At 33.3% G+C, this 12,123-nt stretch overlaps 1 protein-coding gene and 1 long non-coding RNA gene across 20 annotated transcripts in view; both read right to left on the bottom strand.

Moving 5' to 3' along the window:
* Positions 1 to 2,736: 2,736 nt before the first annotated feature.
* On the bottom strand, positions 2,737 to 8,415 carry LOC148606875 (uncharacterized). 3 transcript variants are annotated; one of them, XR_015915589.1, is made up of 4 exons: positions 5,084 to 8,415; positions 4,222 to 4,304; positions 3,530 to 3,797; positions 2,737 to 2,825 (listed from the first exon to the last, which is right to left on the bottom strand). It is a non-coding gene; the product is annotated as an uncharacterized LOC148606875 (long non-coding RNA). The 3 variants fall into 3 exon arrangements; XR_015915588.1 differs by having other exon boundaries at positions 3,581 to 8,415; XR_015915587.1 differs by having other exon boundaries at positions 3,530 to 8,415.
* Positions 8,416 to 8,564: 149 nt separating this feature from the next.
* Positions 8,565 to 12,123, bottom strand: part of LOC148606876 (nitric oxide synthase-like protein) — a 152,988-nt gene continuing 149,429 nt past the window's right edge. For all 17 annotated transcript variants that reach the window (XM_088547287.1, XM_088547293.1, XM_088547291.1 and 14 more), the window contains one exon: positions 8,565 to 8,888. In XM_088547287.1, coding sequence (XP_088403413.1) covers positions 8,784 to 8,888 — 105 coding nt within the window. In that variant the 3' untranslated portion in view covers positions 8,565 to 8,783. The remainder of the gene's footprint in view (positions 8,889 to 12,123) is intronic.

Genomic DNA, 12,123 nt, shown 5'->3' on the forward strand with positions numbered 1-12,123 from the left:
TTTTGCCGTATTTTGAGTTTCCTCCAGAACAAAACGATGGTAAAATTACACACTATTGATTTGAAACAAAATGTATATGCTTGTTTTGCATGATGAAGAAAAATTTGCAACATTACTCGGGAAGAACACCGATAGAATTCCAACCATTGTCGGGTATATAAGCTAATTATCTAGAAATGTCACTAAGATAGCATTTACTGCTGTGCCCTAACTGCCACTTGCTGTGGTGGTTGGTTCTGGTCTGCTCAGATCGGATTTCTCGTTTTCTTGCCATCTTCGGCCGGATTGCTTGCCTTTGTATGTATGTGTGGCATTTTTGATGATCGGATGATGCTGTATCATTCAGTGGAATCAGTTATTAAATTCAGAACTAATGTAATATAAGATAGGCAACTTGAAAACAGTGATTCTTATGCATAATTCGAATAAAAAAAAACATATTTCATTCCCATTTATATCATCTTTGATAGGTTAACGAACTCAATTCAACCAATGAGGTTTTAGAACGTACGCAAAAGTAGTCCTTCACAAAGTTTCTTGCGCTTGTGAACATGTATAGAGTGCATATCAAATCTGCACAATTGTATCTTCATGGAGCAGAGAATCATTTTCGCTAATTTATACATAAACCTGTCACAGAAACTGGCTTAGTTTAATGTTTTTGCGAGTTTCTTATATTGATCTTTTAGTTTTGAAATGTCGTGGAATTCCCATTCTCTGTTTTTGGCTCATTGACATGTAGGAGGTGGTGTTTGTTGAAGTACAAAGAAGTAGACATAACATAATGTTTGCGAATAATCTATTAGTGTGTACATGCACCATTTATGTGATACGTATCCTTCCTCGGCAACAACTAAGGACAAAAACATCATAAATGTTACGCAAACAAGATAATAAAAAAAGCTTCAGTCGTATGATAAGGGACATAACTAAGCTTCCTAACCAAATTTTTGAGCACCGATTTCCAGAAAAGTTTTGCCGTATTTTGAGTTTCCTCCAGAACAAAACGATGGTAAAATTACTACACTATTGATTTAAAACAAAATGTATATGCTTGTTTTGCATGATGGAGAAAAATTTGCAACATTACTGGGAAAGAACACCGATAGAATTCCAACCATTGTCGGGTATATAAGCTAATTATCTAGAAATGTCACTAAGATAGCATTTACTGCTGTGTTCTAACTGCCACTTGCTGTGGTGGTTGGTTCTGGTCTGCTCAGATCGGATTTCTCGTTTTCTGGCCATCTTCGGCCGGGTTGCTTGCCTTTGTATATATGTGTGGCATTTTTGATCGGATGATGCTGTATCATTCAGTGGAATCAGTTATTAAATTCAGAACTAATGTAATATAAGATAGGCAACTTGATAACAGTGATTCTTATGCATAATTCGAATAAAAAAAAAACATATTTCATTCCCATTTATATCATCTTTGATAAGTTAACGAACTCAATTCAACCAATGAGCTTTTAGAACGTACGCAAAAGTAGTCCTTCACAAAGTTTATTGCGCTTGTGAACATATGTAGAGTGCATATCAAATCTGCACAATTGTATCTTCATGGAGCAGAGAATCATTTTCGCTAATTTATACATAAACCTGTAACGGAAACTGGCTTAGTTTAATTTTCTTGCGAGTTTCTTATATTGATCTTTTAGTTTTGAAATGTCGTGGAATTCCCATTCTCTGTTTTTAGCTCATTGTCGTGTAGGAGGTGGTGTTTGTTGAAGTACAAAGACATAACATAATGTTTGCGAATAATCTATTAGTGTGTACATGTATTTATGTCATACGTATTCTCAGATCGGATTTCTCATTTTCTGGCCATCTTCGGCCGGTTGCCTGCCTTTGTATATATGTTTGGCATTTTTGATCGGATGATGCTGCATCATTCAGTGGAATCTGTTATTAAATTCAGAACTAATGTAATATAAGATAGGCAACTTGTTTTGTGTGAAAATAAAGTTGCCTGACTTGAAAAATATTTTTTCATTCTCAAAACGTTTTGTTTGAAATAGAAAATTTACATTTTAGGGTTTAGAGCTATTTTCAGTGAAAAAAATGGCGAAAGGTCAGACAAAAAAAACATTTTGAATTTAAAAGCAGTTTTTAGCACATGATAGTAGATTAAATATGTAAAAACAAATTTTTAACAAGAAATAATTAAATTATATCTATAAATTAACAGACAAATGTTGAAAAAAGGGATAAATTGAACATTTTTGAAAATTCCAGATTAAAAGAAAAACCGCATATTTATCCTAATATTGATCAAATATGAACATACCATATGATTTTGTGGTACCATTTTAAAGCAGCTTAGAATCTAAACTACCACATGAACATAATTTCATCTTATTTTGCTATAAAATGTATAATGTGGATGAAAATTAGTTAAGCCTATACCTTAAATAAAGCCAGACGATGATTAAAATAAACATACATTTTGGTCGCAAAATAATTTTTATATCAAGATCCGGTCAATTCTAAGATTCCTAATGTAGTCTCGTAATGTTTTCTTGTTAGAAAGGGTCTTTTCCCATAACAATAATCTCATTATTGTGTTAAGATTGCTTAAAATTTCAAAAACAAATGCTGTTTTCCCCAAAGATTGAGAATTCTTTTTATGAATACATTGACTTGAACCAATACGCATCCTATCACTACGGAACTCTGAAGCCCTATCTTTTCATGTGTGCTATTATACATATTAAATGATAATAAACAAAGTATCATGATTTGATTAAGTTTAATGAACTTTTCGAAGTTTTCATTTCAGGCCAGAAGGGTTTCTTCACCATGATCTACTATGTCTGCCAAATCTACAAAAAAGATTATGTACATAAGGACACTACACCTATTAAACATCATTTATCTTATGAATTTACTTAGAGTTAGTTAGTTTACTTTCGTATAAATTATGTTCTGGTTTGCTAACAATCTGAAAAATTTGAAAACTTTATTTGATGTTGGTTGCTCACAAAGCGGTTTTCTGGATTACGCTTGATGACAAAAGAGATGTGACGAGGAGTTAAAAACACCAAACTTCCTTTTCCAAAATAACTTCTTCATTTCAAAATAATTTTCATAAGATTGCTTCATAAGTTTAATTTAATGTTATGCTAAATAACTAAATATGAATAATTTCTGTCTGGTTCTTCTATCAAGTGTTGAACTGTCTTACCAATCAGGTCATCGGGTTCAGGTGTGTCTGGAACTACCCTACTTACTGTACCACCTTGTGTCTTCTGCCTCTTTTGAGCCTGTGTGTTCCTCTGTCTCTCTTCATCTGCAAGTCTCTGGAACTTCTCTTTCCCTGCCTTCAGACATGAACTAGAGAGTGGGTTAACAAGACCACTTACCAGTTGAAATGTTAGTCTTTCCTCTCTCTCATCTTCTGCTTGACGAAGCACACGCACTTCAGGTTGGCGGTCAGTCTCTCAGCACTCAGGTACTTACCTCCTGCCATTATATTAAGAATCTTATCTGTGTTAGGAGTACCCAAAATGTAACGCCTAAACATTACCTGAGTTTGTAAAGCCTTCACTCTCAGCTGCCCACTGGCTATGGAGCGTACCTGTTGGTCAACCTCATCTGGTGTCTTCCACAAAACCTCCAACTTCTTGTAGTTTCTGGGTCAGCTCCTCCTTCTTAGCTCGCTCACGTTGTTCCTTGGCCTCTTTCTTTTCCCTCTTCATGGCAAGTGCTTCCTGTCGTTGCTGGCGAATGGCTGCTAACCACTCCACATACATCTGTCGTTGTTCCCTAGCTTCCTCCCTGGCATTGCGGAGAACCTTTTGTAACATATACATATAAAAATAATACATGATAATATATAAACAAACATAGTCTGTTAAAAGAATGTTTTCTACATAGGAAATGATCACAGCATTAGAAAAATATCAAATATACTAGTATTCCAACTTTACTGAGTTTCTTTTTTTTAATTGGTGTACTGTAGCTTCACTACTAAGTTTTCAATTCAGTCTGAATTATGGTATTACATGTGAGCTACCAGTACTTCCGCACTGTAAGTATAATATAGTTGTATTTTCAATTCATCTATTTTAAGTACCGGTATTAATTTATTATGTATGTCTTGGCTGTCTTGTCTTTGTCTCTTGCTTATGAATATTCTGTTCCACTTTCCAAACATGACCTCCTTGTATTCAATCATATCAGTTTAAAATGATAACCTTCTACTTTGTTACCAGTTACCCTTGCTTTCTTTGTTCTAAATCCACTACCATGCTACGTACAGTAGTTCTTATGAATATCAAAACAGTAGAGCATCTACAATCCTGTAAAAAATGAATATTTAAGTTAGCTGTTAAAAATTGTACAATATGAATATAAAGTAAACTTAAGAAGATGCACATGTCATATGTAAAGTACACAAATACCAAATATTTAAATCACATCAAATGAGTTCTATTTATCAAGTAAAGTACAGGCAGGGCCACATGATATTTTTCTAATAAACGACATAATGAATATATATTAATTCTGATATAAAGACAAAATGAAAATCAGAAATAAAAGATAAGTTATTGTCATTTGAAGAAGCAATTTAAGGTTGAATTTGTTTCTATATATGATAATTTTGAATAAACAAAACAGTTGAAAAAATACAAAGAAGGTTTACGCTTAAACGTGAGTTTCAAATAAATTCAGCACTATATATAAAGTAAAATTGAATTATCAAGGAAATTAAATACAATATGTGCAAATTCTCCCAACCAACAGAAAAAATTAAGGTAAAATGCGGAGACTCCCGATAATAAGGGATAACCAATAAAGTCCCAAAAAATCCGGATGGATCGCAATCAGACATGGGGAGAATTTACCTCATTAAATATTCATTATTTATATTAAATGTTATGGGAACATATTCCTACTAATGCTGAATGAGAGTAACCTTTTCTTAATAAGCTCATACAGAATCAAACAAAAATCAGACATTCCAAGAAGGTGAAAGTAGTTTTTATGGTCATTAAAGTAATAATAAAGGTCATTCTAGAATTTGACCTTACGGAAACAGGACGGTTATGCTTATATTGGACATAATTTAGGTACTTACCGTAAGTGATTGGCCTCCGTGGCCTAGGTCCATCGTTGTCTGCACTACCAGTCAAAAGTTCGTCCAGAAAAGAGTCAGTAAGAGGCATATTTCACGAGCGTTCGAAAAACTTAGCAGAAGCTATGGCGGATCAGTAACATCCGGTTGGCAAGAAAGACAACCGGTCCCGCGTTAATTTTTGTGAAAACCACGCCTTGACCACCCAAATATCCAATCGATTCCGCAAGCTGTTATTGTTTTGCTTCTGAAACTAAGGTTACGGGTGAACGCTGAAAGGATTAAATTTTCGGAATCAGACTGTCAGTGCATTCCGGGTACGCAAAAACTATTTTTTTAAACATGTTTTTGCTTTAAATTACGAAAAAGTGATGTCAATGAGCCAAAAAATTAGCCTGACAACCGGAGTATCAACATTGAAAATATGTCCATGAATTTAAGCCATAAAGAAATCGGTCCAGTAACAGCTTGCGCAATGAATTTTGAAGTAGGTATGTTCTATGACACATAGTTTTTCCGGCGACCATTTTTCTCAAAGTATCATCACTTCAAACGCTTTTACCCAATGACAAACAACCGCAATAACAATAGAAGTTGTATATTTAGAAAGACAAATGTCTCAACATCTATTTTTTATTGTCGTGCAATGGATCTTTGACTAATTTGTAACGTGTTACAGTTGACTCAAAATTGAAAATTTTGCCCTCGCAAGAATATCGATAAAAGCACTACCGACCTCCCTAGTTAAGTTGTTTGTATCACATTCATGATGTGTAGGCCCTTAGTTTTTGCCGAGGAAGAATACATATCACATAAATGGTGCATGTACACACTAATAGATTATTCGCAAATATTATGTTATGTCTACTTCTTTGTACTTCAAAAAACACAACCTCCTACATGTCAATGAGTTAAGAACAGAGAATGGGAATGCCCCGACAATTCAAAAGTAAATGATCGACATAAAAATCTCGCAAGAACATTAAACTCAACAAATTTCTGTGGCAGGTTTATATATAAATTAGCGCAAATGATTCTCTGCTACATAAAGATACAATTGTGTAGATTTGATATGCACTCCATACATGTGAACAAGCGCAATAGGCTTTGTAAAGGACTACATTTTGTGTACATTCTAAAAGCTCATTGGTTGAATTCGTTAACAGATCAAATATGATATAAATGGGAATGAAATATGTATTTTCATTCGAATTATGCATAGGAGTTCGATAATTAAAATAATTATGGTTATCAAGTTGCCTATATATATTACTTTAATTCTGAATTTATTAACTGTTTCTACTGACGGATGCAGCATCACCCGATCAAATATGCCACACAAAGGCAAGTTATGTGTGGAGAATTTGGACATGTGAGAGCCAAGTGTGGCAAGGCGGCGGCGACTGGTCGGCGACCTAGACGCAATGTAAGTGCTCAGCCGAGCACTGATTCAGCAGCTAGTGGTGAAGGACCCCAGGAGGGGTCTGATGTACCAACCAGCGGTGAAGGATCCACCCAGGGATCCGATGTACCGACTAGTGATATCACCCATTATATGAAATACTTGTAAAGATAAAAATATGTCAAATGTAATACAAAATATCAACAAATCGTACTACTTAGGTCAGAATTCAGGCACAATTAATTTTAAATCCTACTACTTTACCAAAAAAAAAACAAACAGACAAACAAAATAAAAAACAATGATGTAATATGGTAAAAGGTATTTTCTGTGACACTATTCATTCCGTTTAGTTATATCCTTTAATCTCAGTTTCCGCTATATAGATGACATATTATCTTTTAACATTCATAATTTCCGGGATTCGATACATCTACCTCGAAGAACTTGAGGTTAAGGATACTACAGACATTGAAGTCGGCCTCATATCTTGACCTTCACTTAGAAATCGATGGTAAAGGAAAACTATTGAACAAAACTTTTACGACAAATGTGATGACTTTTCATTCAGAATCGTCAGCTTTTCTTTCATCTGTGGCACTTGATCCAATATTTTCTTTTAACAAATGTCTTTAATAAAATGTTCGCATTCTTTTCTTTACAAAAACAATAGTTCGGGTCCCGATACCAAAACAGGCGAACGCCCTATAGTAATCAGACTCCTTTCGTTCGTCCATGCCCAGGCCGTAAATGTTATTCTTTTTTTATCTCGGACATGAGGGTGAATCAGCCCAAGACAATGTGTCGCGTATTAAGGTCAAATAAATGATTTAAGCATGTACACAACTTTTATTCCATCTCAATTATATCTCGTTATCAATTAGAATAATTACAAAGTCTTTTCGATAATCACTATTATGCGTAATAAACCACAAGAACTTAAGATAGACTCGCGAAACACCTTGTAATTGTTTGCAGAACTTGTACAATTGTCTTTTAGGTATACCAACCGCAAAAATGCTATGGGGGTTTTTGCACAACTATTGTCCTAAATCCTCGTAAACCGCTAAAGATTTTTTAGTGAAATTTTGTAGGATGGTTTGGCATCATATGTAGATGTGTATTGAAGAATATAATTATGGCCAGAGGTTTTCAAAGGAAGATAATCAAACTTATCTTCAAAAAGGATTTCAAATGCCAAAACCTCGTAAGTGCAACTCCTCTTAATCTGTTAAGGGATGAAGATTTTTTAGGAAGATTAAGCACGAAATGTTCATGTAGATATGCACGAAAGAATATAATTATTATCAGAGAAATCCAAGGATAGGTAAGGCTTTCACGTGCTTTAAAAATAATAAGAATAACTCCTCATAAACCGCTCAAGACATTTCTATGAATTTTAATTGGGTGGTTAGGCATTATATGTAGATGTGGTTGAAGCAATACAACTATCGTCAAATGACTCCAATTAAGAAATCTAACTAATATCTGAATATATCGTATTGTATCAAGAACTTTGGTTCTTTATACAAGATAACGCATTCAGATATTAGTTACATTCCTTATAATTTAATATTCTGGCAGAAAAACAATGATCAATTCATATCTATTATTTCCAATACACACGCCTTTTTCAGACAGTCAGGATTGTTTCATTGGTAAAAATGGTCCGGTTAAAATGGTCGCGGTTTAAAGTTCATTACCTTGCTTTTTTTTTTTTTTTTTTATCAGGTGAAAGGAAATTTTGTAAAAAAGATAAAATAAAAACGACAACATCTTTTTTTACAGTAAAAATGGTCACATTAAATTATAGGTAGATATTCCAATTTAATGGTTAAATAATTTAATTTATTTCAAGCGGGGTATATTCATCTAAATAAATGTTTTTACATGGAGACATGTTATATTAATTAGTTATAGCAGCAACTTTTTTAATCAAACAAAAACAAAAAATAGATAGAATTTTAAAACTACACCAGTCAGTAAGGGAATATAATATCATGGCAAATTTAAAATGATCGGTAATTTCACATCGACATGTTTTTATGGTCACTCTTAACCACTGAATGACAACATTAATAGTAATTAGTCACCACTTCGATTTTAATACATTAGAGAAAGGCAGATACATTACAATATTCAGATTTTCAAAATACAACAGAAAAAAATTACACAACATCCAAACGAGTTATACATGTCAAACATAATTACTTTATAAGATATATATTCAAGCATGATATATAAAGTTGCTGCAAATACTAAAGCGTCACTGTTCTAACATCTGTCGTCACTTTTTCAGGCTTATTTTTCAGAAATGACCCAAACATCGTCTTCAGATTCAACGGCTGCAGATTTGAACCTAGGTTTTTGGGGTGGTTTGGGATTTCCACGAGGCACCCGCTTCTCCTGTAAGATGAATTAACGTATCCATAATCATATTGTGAGCCAGCCGGATTTTTCATTTTGTATATCTTACTTTAAAAGCCGATAAGGAGAGATATTGTTTAATCACAATGTAAAATACTTTGTACGTACGAAGTATAAAAATTGACATTTTTGGCCTAGAACATCTCTTGGTGTACGATAAAAATCATGATTAATTCAAATCAGAAGTTTTATATAAATGAATAGACGTATTATATAACTATTTTCCAAATACAGAATGTGTTATCACTGCAGCTAGCGTCTGGAAAAGTGAAAGTAACAACAAACATTTAGTTCGTTAAGATTGAAGTGTACTGCATTGGGCAATAATTAGTATCATTTCTAAACATTTTCATAAAAATCCATCCAGTTCAGGATTAATCTTGGACACATGGGTTTCGAAGAATAAAAGTGCGAGGGACGAACGGATAGAAAGACGAATCGTTGGATATTTTAATCACTCCTGTAGTGACATTGACGAGTTACTATGTGACATAGGTTTTCAGTAATAACAAAACACAAAAATTCATGGTAAAAATGTTTTTTTGAAGATAAGAGCAAATTTAAGATACTCTGTTACACCGTGTGGAACCCCTAACGCAGGTTTTCACTACGGCGGTGTTTGTTGATTTACGGTCATTTCCTGTAAAGTAAATTACTCTTATTATTAGTAATAAAAAATTAATATTAATCCGTATTAATAACAGTTTAGTTAATCTGTATAGAAGTATGATCATTCGGTGCTGAAATGATCAACATTTAAGTGGTTGTTTGTTTACATAGGCAAAAGTACACCGTTTTCTCAATCATTCGGGAGAAGCAAATGTAAGCAAAGCGAAATATGTCTCATTTGTTGCACTTTCACCTCAAAACGGCCTGTCAGGAACCTCAAATATATATCAGCACTCCTTTAGAAATATATTTTGTCCGCTGAGTTTTCAAATTTCTCATAAATGCTCGTACATTAATTTTGCAAAATCATGAACGGAATTTTATTTCAACACTGGGTTTGACGACAAAATATAAAACTGTATTTTCTACCATTCGACAACTTTGTTTTTATCCTGCAATAAAAAAGCGACCGCCGAATTGTTTTCTTTTTCTTATGAATTTTATTATTACAAATATCGATATAAATACACTTTATGACTTTTTTAAACGGTTGAACTCTGGAAAAGATGAACAACGTTCGGTACCGACTGTCCAAAATGCTCCTTTAAGAATTTTCAAATGCTCATATAAACGAGAAGGAATCATTAAATGCTCATTTACAACCTAAGCTCGTGGAGAAAATATTAAGATACTAAATGTATTTATTTAAAAATACATCAGTTATTTTCATTGATATTTACGAAAAACTGTTCAATGTCTTTGTCATAGATATATTGCATAGTAGCTGGTTAATAGGGATGATTAAACCAATACATAGAAACAAAGGAGTTCCAAATGATCCAAAATAATTATAGACCTTTCACAATTGTAAGCTGTTTTAGAAAGCTTTTTCTGTGATATTGAAGAGTTTCTATGCGAATTCAGACACAAATTTTCCACGGTAGATAATATCTTGCGATTCATACTTTGTTCAAAATTCTAAAATCAAGCGAAAACTTGTATAAATTTTGAAAATGGTGAAACCAATTTTATCATATGGTTGCGAAGTCTAGGGCTTTTGAAAAAACAGATATTTAGGAAAAAGTTCATCTTAAATTTGTAAGTACTTTCAAACTTAAACACGCTTACTTCAGTTATATGATATATGGTGAACTCGGTAGGTACCCTATAGAAATTGACATAAAATTACATTGACAAAACATTCCATAATTCAATGTAGCTGTAAAGTATAAAATCCCCGATTATACATGTACATTATCTACATAACGGAAACTGACATCAGAGGGTCTGGCTAAGCGATATTTCTTCTTGATTTCTAGAAGATCTTTCGAATTGTTCCGGATTTATATTGAATATATTAATACCACTACGGGAGTAATAAGTATCGCGATAGGACTGGAGACCCTCTTTGACAGCTATGAGTATAGAAATTTAAAGTTTTACAAGTGGTTTGGCGGTAAATTTTCCAGATCTAGCTATGTATCGTTGTTGTTTGGATTCTTGTGGAGTTAAGGAATCCAGTAGATAGATGGTAGATTACAATGATCCTTGCAAGAAATACCCAGTATTACAAATTTAAATTCCTTGATTTTTGCAAATGAGTTCATTTCTACATCATGTAAAAGAGTGTGCATGGCCAATGTACATTTGAGGTTCTGAACAGACCGTTTTGAGGTGAAAGAGCAACAAATTTCGCTTTGTTTACATTTGCTTTTCCCGAATGATTGAGAAAACGGTACACTTTTATGATCATATTTCTATACAGATTAACTAAATCGTTATTCGTAACAGTGATATTTACTTACGCTACCCCCTTTTTCTCGAGAAATGACCGTAAATTAACAAACATCAACGTGAATGCGGTGTTAAAACCGTAAAACATGCGTTAGGGTTAGACACGGTGTGTTATGGTACACTAATTGGTAGATGTGAGATCAAATGTATTGTTTGTAGAATTTTAAAAAATGAAAAAGGAAATGATTATTTGGCAATAAATGTGAATAATTGTGACTTATCAATATCTGATATTTTGCAACAATGCAAAATACATTGTATAAAACTGGATTCCATAATGAGACACAATCAATTAACCCAAAGATAGAAATCTGGTGTATATGCAGATCAAACATTTTCAAATCAGGTTTGATTCCTCCTGACACCTCAAGAGATTTTTATAGTATTTCCACTATATTGACGGAACTCGTCGTAAACGAACGTAATTCAACGAATCTTGCCTTTCCCTGAAGGAAATTTATATCTATAATATCTATTGATATTATAGTCATTATCATTTAACAGTCTCCGGGACATTTTTTTCAATTCCGGTGAGTGCAAAAATGGTCTTCGCCATTTTAAGTCGCAGCGAATTTTTTTTGGTGGAGATGATGAACTAACATCCTAGTAAAAGATTTGTACGAGTTACTTGCTTACCATCTAAGCACAGTAAGCATTTAAAACCAAATTTCCTCTGAGGAAATCTTTAAGTTCTTATTTCCTTTTAGGAAATTTTATTTCCTTGAGGAAAAACTACATGTAAAATTTCCTCAAAGGAAATTTCAAAACAAGCATTTCCTTTAAGGAAAACTTTTTTCCTAAAAAAAATATA

The sequence above is a fragment of the Perna viridis genome, chromosome 9, assembly GCF_037379345.1.
Source record: "Perna viridis isolate PV_CMFRI_1.1 ecotype Kerala chromosome 9, ASM3737934v1, whole genome shotgun sequence".
NCBI lineage: Eukaryota > Metazoa > Mollusca > Bivalvia > Mytilida > Mytilidae > Perna > Perna viridis.